The 12,197-nt window shown below is 39.4% G+C and overlaps 1 protein-coding gene across 1 annotated transcript in view; it reads right to left on the reverse strand.

Moving 5' to 3' along the window:
* LOC104690210 (rap1 GTPase-GDP dissociation stimulator 1-like) overlaps positions 1-12,197 on the reverse strand; it is a 31,662-nt gene that overhangs the window by 3,178 nt on the left and 16,287 nt on the right. The window contains exons 7-12 of the mRNA XM_019286601.3: positions 11,717-11,860; positions 7,446-7,580; positions 5,724-5,849; positions 2,552-2,691; positions 1,534-1,660; positions 381-509 (exon numbers count right to left, since the gene is read on the reverse strand). Coding sequence (XP_019142146.1) covers positions 381-509; positions 1,534-1,660; positions 2,552-2,691; positions 5,724-5,849; positions 7,446-7,580; positions 11,717-11,860 — 801 coding nt within the window. The remainder of the gene's footprint in view (positions 1-380; positions 510-1,533; positions 1,661-2,551; positions 2,692-5,723; positions 5,850-7,445; positions 7,581-11,716; positions 11,861-12,197) is intronic.

Genomic DNA, 12,197 nt, shown 5'->3' on the forward strand with positions numbered 1-12,197 from the left:
TGTATGCCTGCCTCTGAGCATGGTACAGACTGTGTCTTTGGACACAAAAATTCTCTGGGACTGCCAGGCAATTGTGTGTGGTCAAGTTGGACAAAGATCCCTTTACTCCAAGGCCCTAATTTTGCTATTTTGGGACTTGATTATGCCACTGACTCAGTGGAATAAAGCCTTTTTTATTCGTTTTAATCAACGGATGGTTTAATCAGCTTTTCATAAAGAAGGAAGCTACTTGACTATGATTCTTGGTGATCAATACAGAATGAACCTCTAATATCCTTTACTTACTCACTGGAGCATTGCAGGCAGCATATTTTGGTGACAGAAAACACTTCATCACAAATACCCATCCTTCCATCACAGACAACTTAAGATGAAGTTACCTGAATTAAGAAGTCTGCACAAAAGGCCCATTGAATTGTATTTCACCTCAGGACTTGTATCATCATCTTGTAGAAGTTTGTGTAAGCTTTGAACTAGTTGTGATTCCTTAAAAGATTCTTCAAGGGTTTCTGAAAAATAAGTAAACAAATAGTAACCCATAGCTGTTATCTGAAAAGAAATTAGAAAGTGAATATGCTTTTTAAAAAAAAAAAATTCCTCACTGGCTTCATTTCAGATTGGCTGTGTCTTGAGCATCTGCCTTCGGTACTGAAGAATTTCTGTGCTCTTTTCTGTACAGAATTTCTTTACTGGCCTCATTCTTGAAGACAGGACCAGTCTACTATTGGCTGTATAAAGTTAACCTCATAATAAATTAAAACCTGAAATATTCAGTGCTAAAAATGCTGGTTCACATTAGTTGGCCAAATGAGTTTGAGAATTTAATGGTAGGCAAGTTGTAATGTGGGCTCTTCACAATCATACTTGTTGTTGTAGGAAGTTACAAATGTCAAGCTTATTTTTCTTTTCAATTCATCTTTTGATGTTTGTAGATTTCTGTGGTGGTGTAATAAATTGAGACCCATTTTCAAGTCATACAGGAAAAATCTGAAAAAAATTGTGTGGTAACTGAAAATTAGCTCAGGGAAAAGTCATTTGAATCTACAGTTTTCTTATTTGCTTCATTTGCAGCTTCTACAATGCATTTTAATTTATGCTTCTGCTTTATTCTTTCCTCATGTATGTCTTAAGATTATTTCCTTTACTTATAGTCTTCATTGACCATTCGGGTATATAATTTGTCCTTCATTTAGCCTTTACCATCTTTTCTTATCTCAGTCACCTTTACTTTCCCTCTTTTTTTTTTTTTTTGTGTAGGTTTCTAGTATCATATCATGCTACTCGAATAGCTAGTGCCTGTCCACACAGCATGATGATTTGACTCTATCCTAAATAAGAAGCAAAACTTCAGGCCATTCCCAAAGCCTATTGATTTTATGATCTGAATGGCTGCCAACCTTTATTTCATGCTGAAGAGCTAAATCTAGACAAGGAAACATGCTTTTTCATACATGTTACCTAGAATTAACAGCATGACAATGTTTCTTAATAATTGAGGATCTTGCACAGATAAATGCTTCTGGAGGAAAATACCTAAATCGATTGTAGATGCTATTGCCAAGGCATTCAGAGCCTCATTCTGCATGGCACCATGTTCACTTGTAGTCATGGAAACCAGATGCTTCACTCCTTGTGCTGCCTGGATGGCTCTGACCACTTCCTGTTAAAGCAAAGGTAAAACAGATGGAAATCTGACATAGGAATACAGTAGAATGGAGAGGGAAATGAGATTGCACTCTTCAGCTTCTGAATAGATGGAAATTACTTGTCTGCTGCAGTGCAAACTGATGGTATTCAAGGACTAGAGATAACACTGCTTTTGGCACTGATCATATGTGTCTGCTTAGAGCTGGTCTAATTTACCTGGAATATCAATACTTAGAATTAAATATAGATGCATATCTGTAAGATATATATATTTTGTCTTGTTTCAGTTTGTCCTTATTCCACTCTTTCATTTCAAGTCGTCAAACTAGCAAGGATTAGTTTTGCTTTATCAAAGCCTGTGAAGATAATATCTACGTTTTTAATCACTACCTCATAGTAAAGCATGGCTGGGATGCCTGTGTGTAATAGCACAATTTACAAAAGACAGAAGCCTGTTCTAAAGTACCAGCAGATAAAGATCATGCCAGATTCATTCATCATGGATAACTGGGCTCTTTGGAGCTGCTGGAGGACTGACATTTAGGACAGGCCTGGGGTTTTTTTACCGTTTTAATTTAAAATTTGAAACATATTTATGGACATAGAAAAGCTTTACCTGCTTACCATTTGTCAAGCCTTACTTGAGGAGGGTCAGTGTTGACAAGTGACAGTAAGTGACCATGGTGCTTGTTTCTGTGAGGTGTCTGTGGTTACAGAGTGCACAGGTTTCCCCCTCACTTCGCCCTTACTGGTGTTGAGGCAGACCAGAGAGGTTTTTACTGTGAGCCTTCATGGTTTTTGTTGTAAAGCTGTATGTGCTGTTTAATCCCTAGCTGTGTCAACAAGCTCTAAAAATATTTGAGAAGGGTGAAGTAGAAATGTATCAGAGCAGTAGTTCTCATACCTGGGATCTGTTGTGGTGCAGGATCGATGCCAGCAGCCGGTTTGCCTCTCTGCAGATGCTGCTGTGGTCACTCACACTGCCCCACTGCACCAGCCTGTTGAGCAGCATGGGGTCATGGCCCAGGATTTCAGCTGCGTCAGCTGAAGAGAAAAGCATCATCAAGAGGCATTTGAAATCAGACCTCTGTCTGTCTGCCACAGGAATGTGAATGTGGAAGTCACTAGGGCCGTGCATGCACTCAGCATCCTCTAAGAACTCTGCTTGAAGCTTTGGGCTTTTAAAGGATCTTGGAAATACTTACCAAAGGAATTGTGCAGGGGAAGGACAAAACAAGCTGTTCCAACAGACGTATCCTTTTCAAGAGGCTGCTGAAGTAGGGCTGAAAATGAGCAGCTTTCTATGAAAGCAAATAATCTGTTGTGATACTTCAGGGGGCCTGTCCCTTTCCCACTTGGTGTTTTGCACTTGCACTTTGAGCCCTGCACGAATGTAACCGTGGGCTCTTGGGAGCCTGTTTGTGCTGTTACAGTGATAATTCATTACTGTTGGTAGCATGGGAAGTCAAGTCTTAGTACAGAACTGCAGCATGTCAGTAATTGGATGACCTGAGTCTTAAGGATGTGTGTTGAACCACATATAAGGCATCATCAGAAATTCCCCTTGAGTGTGGAAGAGCCTTTTAATTTGCATTCCCCTGTGTTTCAGGAATCCTATTTCAAGACTTGCTAGAAATATTAGTCTGTATGGTTGACATCTGAAAAAACCTCACTAGATAACTTTTCCTGAGACGTGGAACTCTAATTATATTAACGCCTGTAACAGAAGGGATAGATTTGATAGAGGCATCACCCTGCTCCTGTTCCTTTATCTGGCCCTTTCCTCTGTGTGTTGCATTTCTTTTGAAATATGCTGGCAGGGTCAAATAGAGCATGCACCAGAAGGTCAGTGTCAGTAAACCACATGATTGCTCTGGATATTTTCAAGAAGCTGTAAATTAGCCTATACTCTGTTTTGGGGGAAGGAGGTGGGGAAGTACACACACTTCCTTTTTAATTTGTCCAGTCCACTAAGGAACAATCCACAGGTCAAAATCCCACAAGGAATCTGGGAGCTTATAGCCTAGCTGCCATAGTTTGAGATAAGAGTTACAGGGCATTGCACAGCTACCTGCATGTTATTGCCTGTAACACAAGACTTTTCTTTCTACTCAGATGTTACTCATTAGTCTGCAGAGATCATGGTAATCAGTTTAGTACAGGAAGTTGAAGAAAGAGGCTGGAGGATGGAACCAGTGTAAGAGGTTTGTTGCAAAGGCAGGTTCTTTACTCAGTTTGGCAGGCAATAGAGCTCTTTGAGATAAAACCTGATAGTTTTTCCTAACAGGAAAACCTTTTAACTTAAAATTTATTCAAATTTGTCATTTTATAGGATTGAACTTTCAGTTGTGCTGAAAGTCCTTTGGCTATTGAAGTGCACAAATTATTCTGCTCCTCTGAAGTAAAATGGTAGAAGAACCAGGAGTTAACATCTCTTTATAGTAATGAAGGTGACAGATCTGCCTGCAGTTTTCTGTGGTTAGGAAGAAACCTACCTCTTCTAGTCTGTAAGCCTCAGCATGCCTGCTGATAGTCAGAGTAATGAATTTATACTAGATAAGGCAATTAACTAATTTAGTGTGGACTTCTTAGTAGATGTGTATTCATAAGAGTTTCAGGCTGAGTTAATTAAGGGCAATGGGTAAACAGAATAGAAGGTAATTAAAAGTGATAGAATTTTATGTTCAGAGGTGGGAATGGATAAACACTGAATCTCCTTCATATTTTATTCTACTTTGCATTTTGATAAGAATGTTGTGTCAGATTTAGAAGTTGTACCTTGTGCCAAATTCCAACTTTGTATTAGGGCTGGTAAATAAAAAAAAAGACAGTTTAGTGTTTGATAATTTAGATCTGTGTTACTGTGATGTCTCAATTTCAAATGTTAAATGCTCCCCCCTGTCACAATTGAGATACAACTTTAGAGAAATGACATTAAAATGACTTCTTCAAAGCCTCAGAGCAGGAAGATTCTAGGTTTCTGTATATCTTGTAATGTTCATTTCCTACCACAGTGAAATATAAGTAAAAGCAGCTTTTCACTGGACTGGAAGCAGTGGAAAGTAATACAAGGGCTAGATCTAAATTTTCTATTGTGCATGTTAATTTGATAAAAGATGCAAGTAGCTGTCATATTAAGGGGTGCCTGCAGTAGTGCAATTGAAAGCAGCGTGAAATGTAGGAGAGTGAGGTTTTATCTTCTTCCATATAATTAATGAAGTGGTGTCTGTAATTGTCCCATGTCAGTTGTCACTTCCTGTCACAAAATGGTCAGAACTATTCTGGTTCTGGTTTTGGCATATCTCATTCCTGCATATCAAGGGATCACTACTGATTAGTGCTCTAGAGCAGCTGCTCTGGCAATATGAAAGACAATACCAAACCCCACGACGCTTGTTTTTGTATTGTGCTCTGGTAAGAGCTAAGTAAGCCTAAGGGTATATTAAGATATTGAAGTAGATCTTAATGTAATTCCAACATTGTGCATGTTTCTCAAAATGCAGTGATGTGCACAGAAAGATTATTGTTGCTTTTGCATACCCCCCTCTGTGTTAAACTGAAGTGCAAATAGATAATCCAATACATTAACATGCAAAGTAAATTCAACATTTGAACCACATGAGCACGATAAAACTGCCAATGTGTATAGAAAGACTGGTAGAAATGAATTTCTCCTGCCTCTCTCCAACCCAGCCCCCTTTATTCCTTTTATGTTCTCTAGTTCTTTATTGATTTGCTGTCCTGTGATTTGACACTACAGCTTGGCTCTTTTTCATCATACTCATGCCTTGCTGCTGTATCTCTGGTGAAAAACATCATCTTTTAAGGCCTTTGCCCATTCTCACCGACTACTGTGGATTCTTTGTGTGGTTTGTTTCTCAACTACCTCTGAGGCTGACTGGGTCAGTCTGGAAAGTGTGCAGCCTCTGGCAGTAATCTCTGCTGGAAGCTCTCCAGATTGAGTGGAATTAGGTTAGGAGGACACTTAGCCCATAGTCTTGCACAGCCCTTGTTTTGCAGGGTAAGGGAGGAGGGGAGTTCATAGCTGATCTCAGTGAACATTAGTAGGTGCCTACCTTGACCATCTGCTAACATCCGTAATGTTCCGAGGAGTTTACACTGCACAGGAGGACTCTCTGACCTTAGAAGCGCCTCGATCCGCTCCGCAACACCTTCCTCCAGCATCTGAACCTTGCTGACAACTAGAACATGGAAAAGAGATGTTGATGCGAGGCTCAGTAATGACACAAACATCTGAAATATAGATATAACTGTTGTGAACTGTGTGCTGTGTTAGGCTTCTAGCAAAAAGTTCAACTTGTTAGAGAGCTTGGAAATTAAGTCAGGACTACATGATTGTTTAGACTTCTCTGTTGGGCTAAAACTTCCCTAGGGAACTGCTCTCGGGTTATTTTGGTTGATTTTGAACTTAGCCCTGGCCAGAATAAGTACATAAAACACAACATTGTTGTTTCTCTTCCTTTTTCTAGTTGTAATAGGTTATCCATCCACTTGCCTGCTCACATGAGGAAACCTTTCTGTGCCAGTTCATCTTAACTGAACTGGGGGGAAGATGTGATTTACTCAGCCATATTTCTTGAAAATGGATTTTCTTTTCATATTTGAGCTCACTGATCCCCTGTTGTTCATGCCTTTGTTTCTGTGCTTCCCTCTCCTCATTTTTGCATCTTTACTCCACTGGTTGGTGCAGTAATCCCTGGTAATAATCATAAGCGTGTCTGGAAGGAGTCTTAATACTGCTTAGCTGTGCTACCAAAAGCTGCTTCCCCCAGAGCAATTTTTTTCCCATTTCTGCATGCATTTTTGGGGGAGTAGTGAGGAAGATTGGACAGTGAAATGAGAGAACTGTTATATCCCTTTGTCCTTTTATTGGGAAAATTGGGAAGCAGACCCTCTTAAGTAAATTGCTCTTAATGTCCTTGTTTTTCAGTGGCACAGACTGACTCATTTTACTAGACCATAATGACTTTTTCAATTTTTTTTTATAAGCATCTGTTCTCTAAGATCAATACTTGAATTGAAGAGTTCTTCTGTGTCTGTTTCCAAGTGTTGACCCATATTTAATTAATGTTTATGGATTTCCACTCAGTGTTTTTTTTTCTTTTTTTTTTTCAGGTAGCAGATTATACTGTTGAAAGTGATAGAGTTTGTGTTTCTAGAAGTGTTGCATTTCTGTTAGAATATGTAACAGATATTACAGATATTTTTATGAATTGATGAGGAAAACTGCAGTGTAGGAATAGCATTTCAAGTGTCCACACACTTGGAAAGCTCTAAAATCGTTTGTAATAGACTTGAACAGAACAGATAATCACAATGCTCTGTATTAATATATTGATATTTTATAATTCAGTTGAGCTTTTTACAACGCATCTTCAAAGAACATTACGATTTAGTGGTTCTGTATGTAGCAGTGAATATTGGCTTTATGGAAGAGAAAGTCTGACATCCCTACCAGCTATCTCCACCTTGTACTCTGTATTTTAAGCTATAAACCCTGTTCTGATTTTTTTTTTTTTTTGTCTTGAGCTGCTGTATGCTATTAATATGAAACAATTTTAGCAGCTGGTAATGAGATTACGGTTTATGATATTTAAACTCTTTATGTAGATGAGGAAGTCCTGATGAATTATTCAACTGTATGTTCCTGCAGGAGAGGGGGAAAAGTCAATTGCCCCTCAAAACACAAGGGACTGGCATTGGTGAGTTGGACAGAGCTGCACAGATGACCCATCTTTACAAAGAGTCGCAGTGAGTCAGTTGTCTTCAGACTGTACCTGGAATAGCGAGGTTCTGCAGTGCACTGAGTGCAGCCTGTTGGACAGAGGTGTCCCTGCTCTGGACGTGCTTCTCCAGCAGGTCCAGGAGCTGGTGTATGACTCCCAGCTGGACCATGCGCAAACAGCTGCTATCTGAAGAAAGGGGCAGAACCAAGCAGGTGAGACAGGTAAGAAACACAATGATAGAAACTAATAATGCAAATTCAGAATTCAGGGAGTCTTGACTGTTTTCATGTCTTGCTAAGATCAAGGCTATAGATATTGCATTGTTTTTTGCAACCTTCAGCTCTCTAGATAGAGGTAAGCTTCAGCTACCTGTAAACTGATGCTGAGACAGACTCCAGTAAAGTTTAGCTTAAGAGAGCTTTCAAGGGACAGTCACTGTCAAATTCAAAACCCTAGGTTTTCCAGTCTTTGTTTGTTTGTTTTCCTCAGTGCTGCTGTATTTTCCACTATATATGTAGTAGAATACCAGTGGCATCTTCCATTTCTTCCCAGGATACCTTTAACACTCCTTTAATTTCACTATTCTACTGATTTAAGACACTATTGTGAAACCAGGGATGTTATCCACCAACAGTAAATCTGATTACTAGTTCTGTACTGCTGTTATTCCTTGTTTTCTATGAAATAAGTTATCATTAACTACTCCTTGAAAGAATCAGAGCTAGGTTTTTCTTACCTCTTTTGAGAAACACACTTTCTGAAATGAAAAGTCTATTGGTGTTGCACTCACATAAAGGTAGGAAAATATGACCTGACCTGAAGAGATCTGGTTTATTTAATCCAAGTGAAGGAGCAGATTTGTCCATTCCAAAAAACTACCGCTTTCCCCAGCAATGCTCTGCAGTATTTTGTCAGTGCATGTCTCTGTCTCCTTCTGTCTTTGAGAACTTGGCTCTGTACAAGTGGCAGCTTTGTTTTCAGAAGCTGCTTAGCTCACCTTATTAGGAAATGAGAAAGTTCTGCTAAAGAGCAAAAGGAAACCCTCCATGCTACTGATGGCATCCTTTCTGAAGGAAGTGTTTTGAAGATGCCATTTGGAAAATAATTTTCTGTATTTTCCTTTATGCAGTTTGTTATGCCTCAAGAGAAGTATATGCCTGACACATACGAACATCTCCTTATTGCTGTGCTCCTACCTTGTGAAGGTGTTAGTTAAATAATGGCAAAACAGTGTGAACACTAAATAGACTACGTGTTCACTTGGAATAAAGAGTTATCCGTGGAACTGTACACACCTCGTGCAAATACATGGTCTGGCCAAAAGTATCTTTAGTACTTGTTATGGTTCTAACTAAATTTACAGACTGAGGTGTACAGGCTTCTAATTTTTGTATGTATAGCATGTGAAAAAGGGCCTTAGTAATTTTAACACCTTTGCTGGTTTGGATGATATTTCCACCTCCAAGTCATAGACACTCCTGTTGTCCTTTGAACATGTTGTCTTCTGAACAAGTGCTTATTATTCTTCTCGTCTCTTAACATTTCACTTAGTAGCCTGTTTTTCCCCTGTATTCTTACATATGTTAGATAAGAATTTGTCAAAAGCTTATAAAATGTAATTGGATATTTTCCTGAGAGATCTGTTAGTCTGTGAAATAGTTAGAATTCTACTCACGCAAAAATCTTTTGATACCGTTTTATGCCCACATTGTGAAAAGCTGATGGTTTTGCTTATCATTCTTCAAGTGTTCTCTTGCCTGCTCCTAATCTTTGGAGATCAGAGTATATGAGGAAAAATTGCCCAGTCCACTTTAGGAACAGGTTCCATAGAAATAGGTCACCTCTTTTGGCCTGATAAAATTCTACAGGGAAAAAATTTCGATCTTCATATAGACTAACCTTAATTGAACTTAATTTCTCTCTTCTCCCCCACCTCTCAAACTGAAGAATGTCAGAGCTTTTTTTTTTTTTTTTCTCATGTAGTAAAGTGCAAATAGGCAGAGCCCATTAGTGGTTGCCTTGCTTTGATTGTCTCAGAGCTCCAAATTGCTTTTTTCTCCTATGGAGTTTTTGCTTTAATAGCAGCAGAACATTCAATTTAATGGCTCATAGTTAAAGTCTGATAGGAACAACCACTTTTCATAGCTGCAGAAGCTGTCTGTCATCTTTTCGTTGCCTAGAAGTCATTTGATGCTGAGATCAGATTTCCATAGGACTTTTTTTCTCCCAGATTAAAAACTGTGCACACATCAGTGGCACATAGTGAGGCATGAGAGAGATTATTTGCTTCTTCCACATGAAACATCTAATGCTGTGGTGGGGAAGATGGGGGGAGAAGAGCAAGAGACAAAGCAAGCCATTCAGCTGAGTAAATTGAAATAGCCAGTTAGAGGCACTGGGGGCACTTCCATGGCCTTTGTAGAGCCATGAGGCACAATGGCTGATTCAGAACAAGGTATAAGGCAAGGAAGAAAGGGAGCCTGGAAAGATGGAGGTGGAGGTGAAGAGATGTGTGGATGATAGCTTGCTTAAAAAAAAAAAAACCCAACAAAACCAATATTCAGACAGATTTGAGGGAATCTTTTATAATAATTAAGCACCTATTAGTGCAGAAAGTTGAGCAATTTTGTTAACTCTGTTTGAAGCAAGTACGGTAGCTGTCGCTGACAAAGGACGGGAAGTGTGGTGGGGATCTTTCGCTGATGGATTGAGCACAGCATGCCTTCCAGGAGTCTGCTTATAAGAATCTGTTTCCTTCTGCATAGTATAAAGGCTCATTGCTTTCTATAATAGGAATTGAAACATAAAATGGCTTATCTTGAGATTTCTCTCCCCCCTGCCAATGTGTCTGAGTAGCCCTCCCTTTCGGAAAAGTGATTTAAAACCTCAAACATCAATAACTGTGTGGGGGTGGTTTTTTTGGGTTGTTTGTTTGTGTGGTGGTGTTGTTTTTGGTGGGTTTTTTTGGTTTTGGTTGGTTGGTTGGGGTTTTTTGTTGTTTGGTTTTTTTTGTTGTTGGTTTTTTTTTTTTTGTTTGTTTTTGTTTATTTCTAAAAAATATATTCCCGATGAAATATTTCCAGAGTCTCCCCTGTAATAAGGTGTGGTTCAGGAAAAAGAAAAGTGCAAAAGCTTGCCTACCTGATTGACCCATTTTTCACGATTATGGCCCCCAAATTACTTTAGTATCACTAGCATCTAGAACTTAAAAGCATGCAAGTCTCCAGTCTGCAGAAAAGAATGTAACTGTTTCAGAACCAGGGAGTAGTGAAATCTGATAGTGTTGGTTTTCTCTGCACTCACAAACAGTGGCTTTCCATCTTTGAAGGGTAGAGAATAACCAACCTTACAATTTGTTTTGTAAAATTAGCAATAGGCATTGCCCCTGTCTTGGTAGCTGCAAGTGTCTGGATGTGGTGCAAGTATCCATGTTCTAAGAGATGATGCCACAGCCCTAGGCAAAAACCTTCTGTATGTACTTATTTGTGTTATGAGAAATAGAGAATATCTCATATCTGATTATAATTAGCCCCAAAGTGAACTGTTCTGTCATTAAGTGATGACTTAGATTGTTGTAAAGGTTAATAATTTAAGACCTTTATGTTGTTGATTGCTTTGGGGTTGAGAGTGGTGGGATGCAGTGTAAGTGTCCAGTTCTTGATGTTTTAATCTGTATTACCCAAAATACAGCATAGCAGCAATATAAACAAAGTTTGAGCCTTTTTGTGTTGTTCCTGAAATCAGCTTAAAGTCTTAGTAAAACATCTGGGTCACCAATGTGTGTAGTCTGTTCCTAATAGATAGATGCAGAACTTGGACTACAAGAAGTTACTACATTTCATTTGCTAACCCAGATACTCAAAAGTACCTAACAGATCTGGAATAGTGAATGGGGGAGTAGTTCAATACCCTGCAACTCAATGTGATTAGCTTCAAATTTAAGACTGGCTCTTGAGCCAGCTTTGGAAGTAAAGTTACAGAAGCAGGGTGTGACCTTATAGCCACAGTACAGCTACAATGGCTCAAGCTCCTGCACGTGGCCTTTGTGTCCTGGCCAGGGACAGACACAGGGGTTTTAGATCACCTGAGGCAACACACGTACGTGCCTGAAGGGAAGCATGGTAGCCCAAGCACTGGGCTCTAGGCTATAGAAATGAAAAGTGTGGTGCCTGAGAAGGATTCCTGTACAGATGATAAAAGAGATTGTGGATGGGTCCCTGTTAAGTAAAAGAAAGCAACAGAGAAGATGGCAACTCCTCTGCTGTGGGGACTTCTGGATGCTGATTCTTTATGTACCTGGCCTGTAATATTCCCTTTTTTACCTCCAAGAAGCAGAGAGACAATGAGATCCGATGCAGCCTTCACAATGCATGTATCTTCAGCTTGTGAACTGCCTTGAAGCCTCAGCAGGATTTTAGACAGCACCTCTGCCACACCTGCCTCCACCAACTGCACTTTCAGAGCATCTGCAGAGATCACAGTAAAAGTACATTAAAAACTTCTTGGCTCTTTGTGGAAGCATTTCAAGCTAAATAGAAAGCTAAATCCTTGAACTTTAGCTAGTGTTTTTTCAGGTGCACTCACTGTTTTGGTTTTGTTTGTAACAGCTTTCTGGAGCTAGGATTGACACCAAGGCAGAATGAGCAAAACTTTCTGCATTGGTCTTTGACATTTGTGTTGCCAGTCATGAGCTTTCATGTCTTTAAAATCTGTGTCAGATATCTAGATATTTTTAGTGGACCAATGTTGGCACTGCTGCTTAGAGTACACATCTTTACAGATTTACAGAATATTCTGAGCTGG

This window comes from Corvus cornix, chromosome 6, assembly GCF_000738735.6.
Source record: "Corvus cornix cornix isolate S_Up_H32 chromosome 6, ASM73873v5, whole genome shotgun sequence".
Classification (NCBI taxonomy): domain Eukaryota; kingdom Metazoa; phylum Chordata; class Aves; order Passeriformes; family Corvidae; genus Corvus; species Corvus cornix.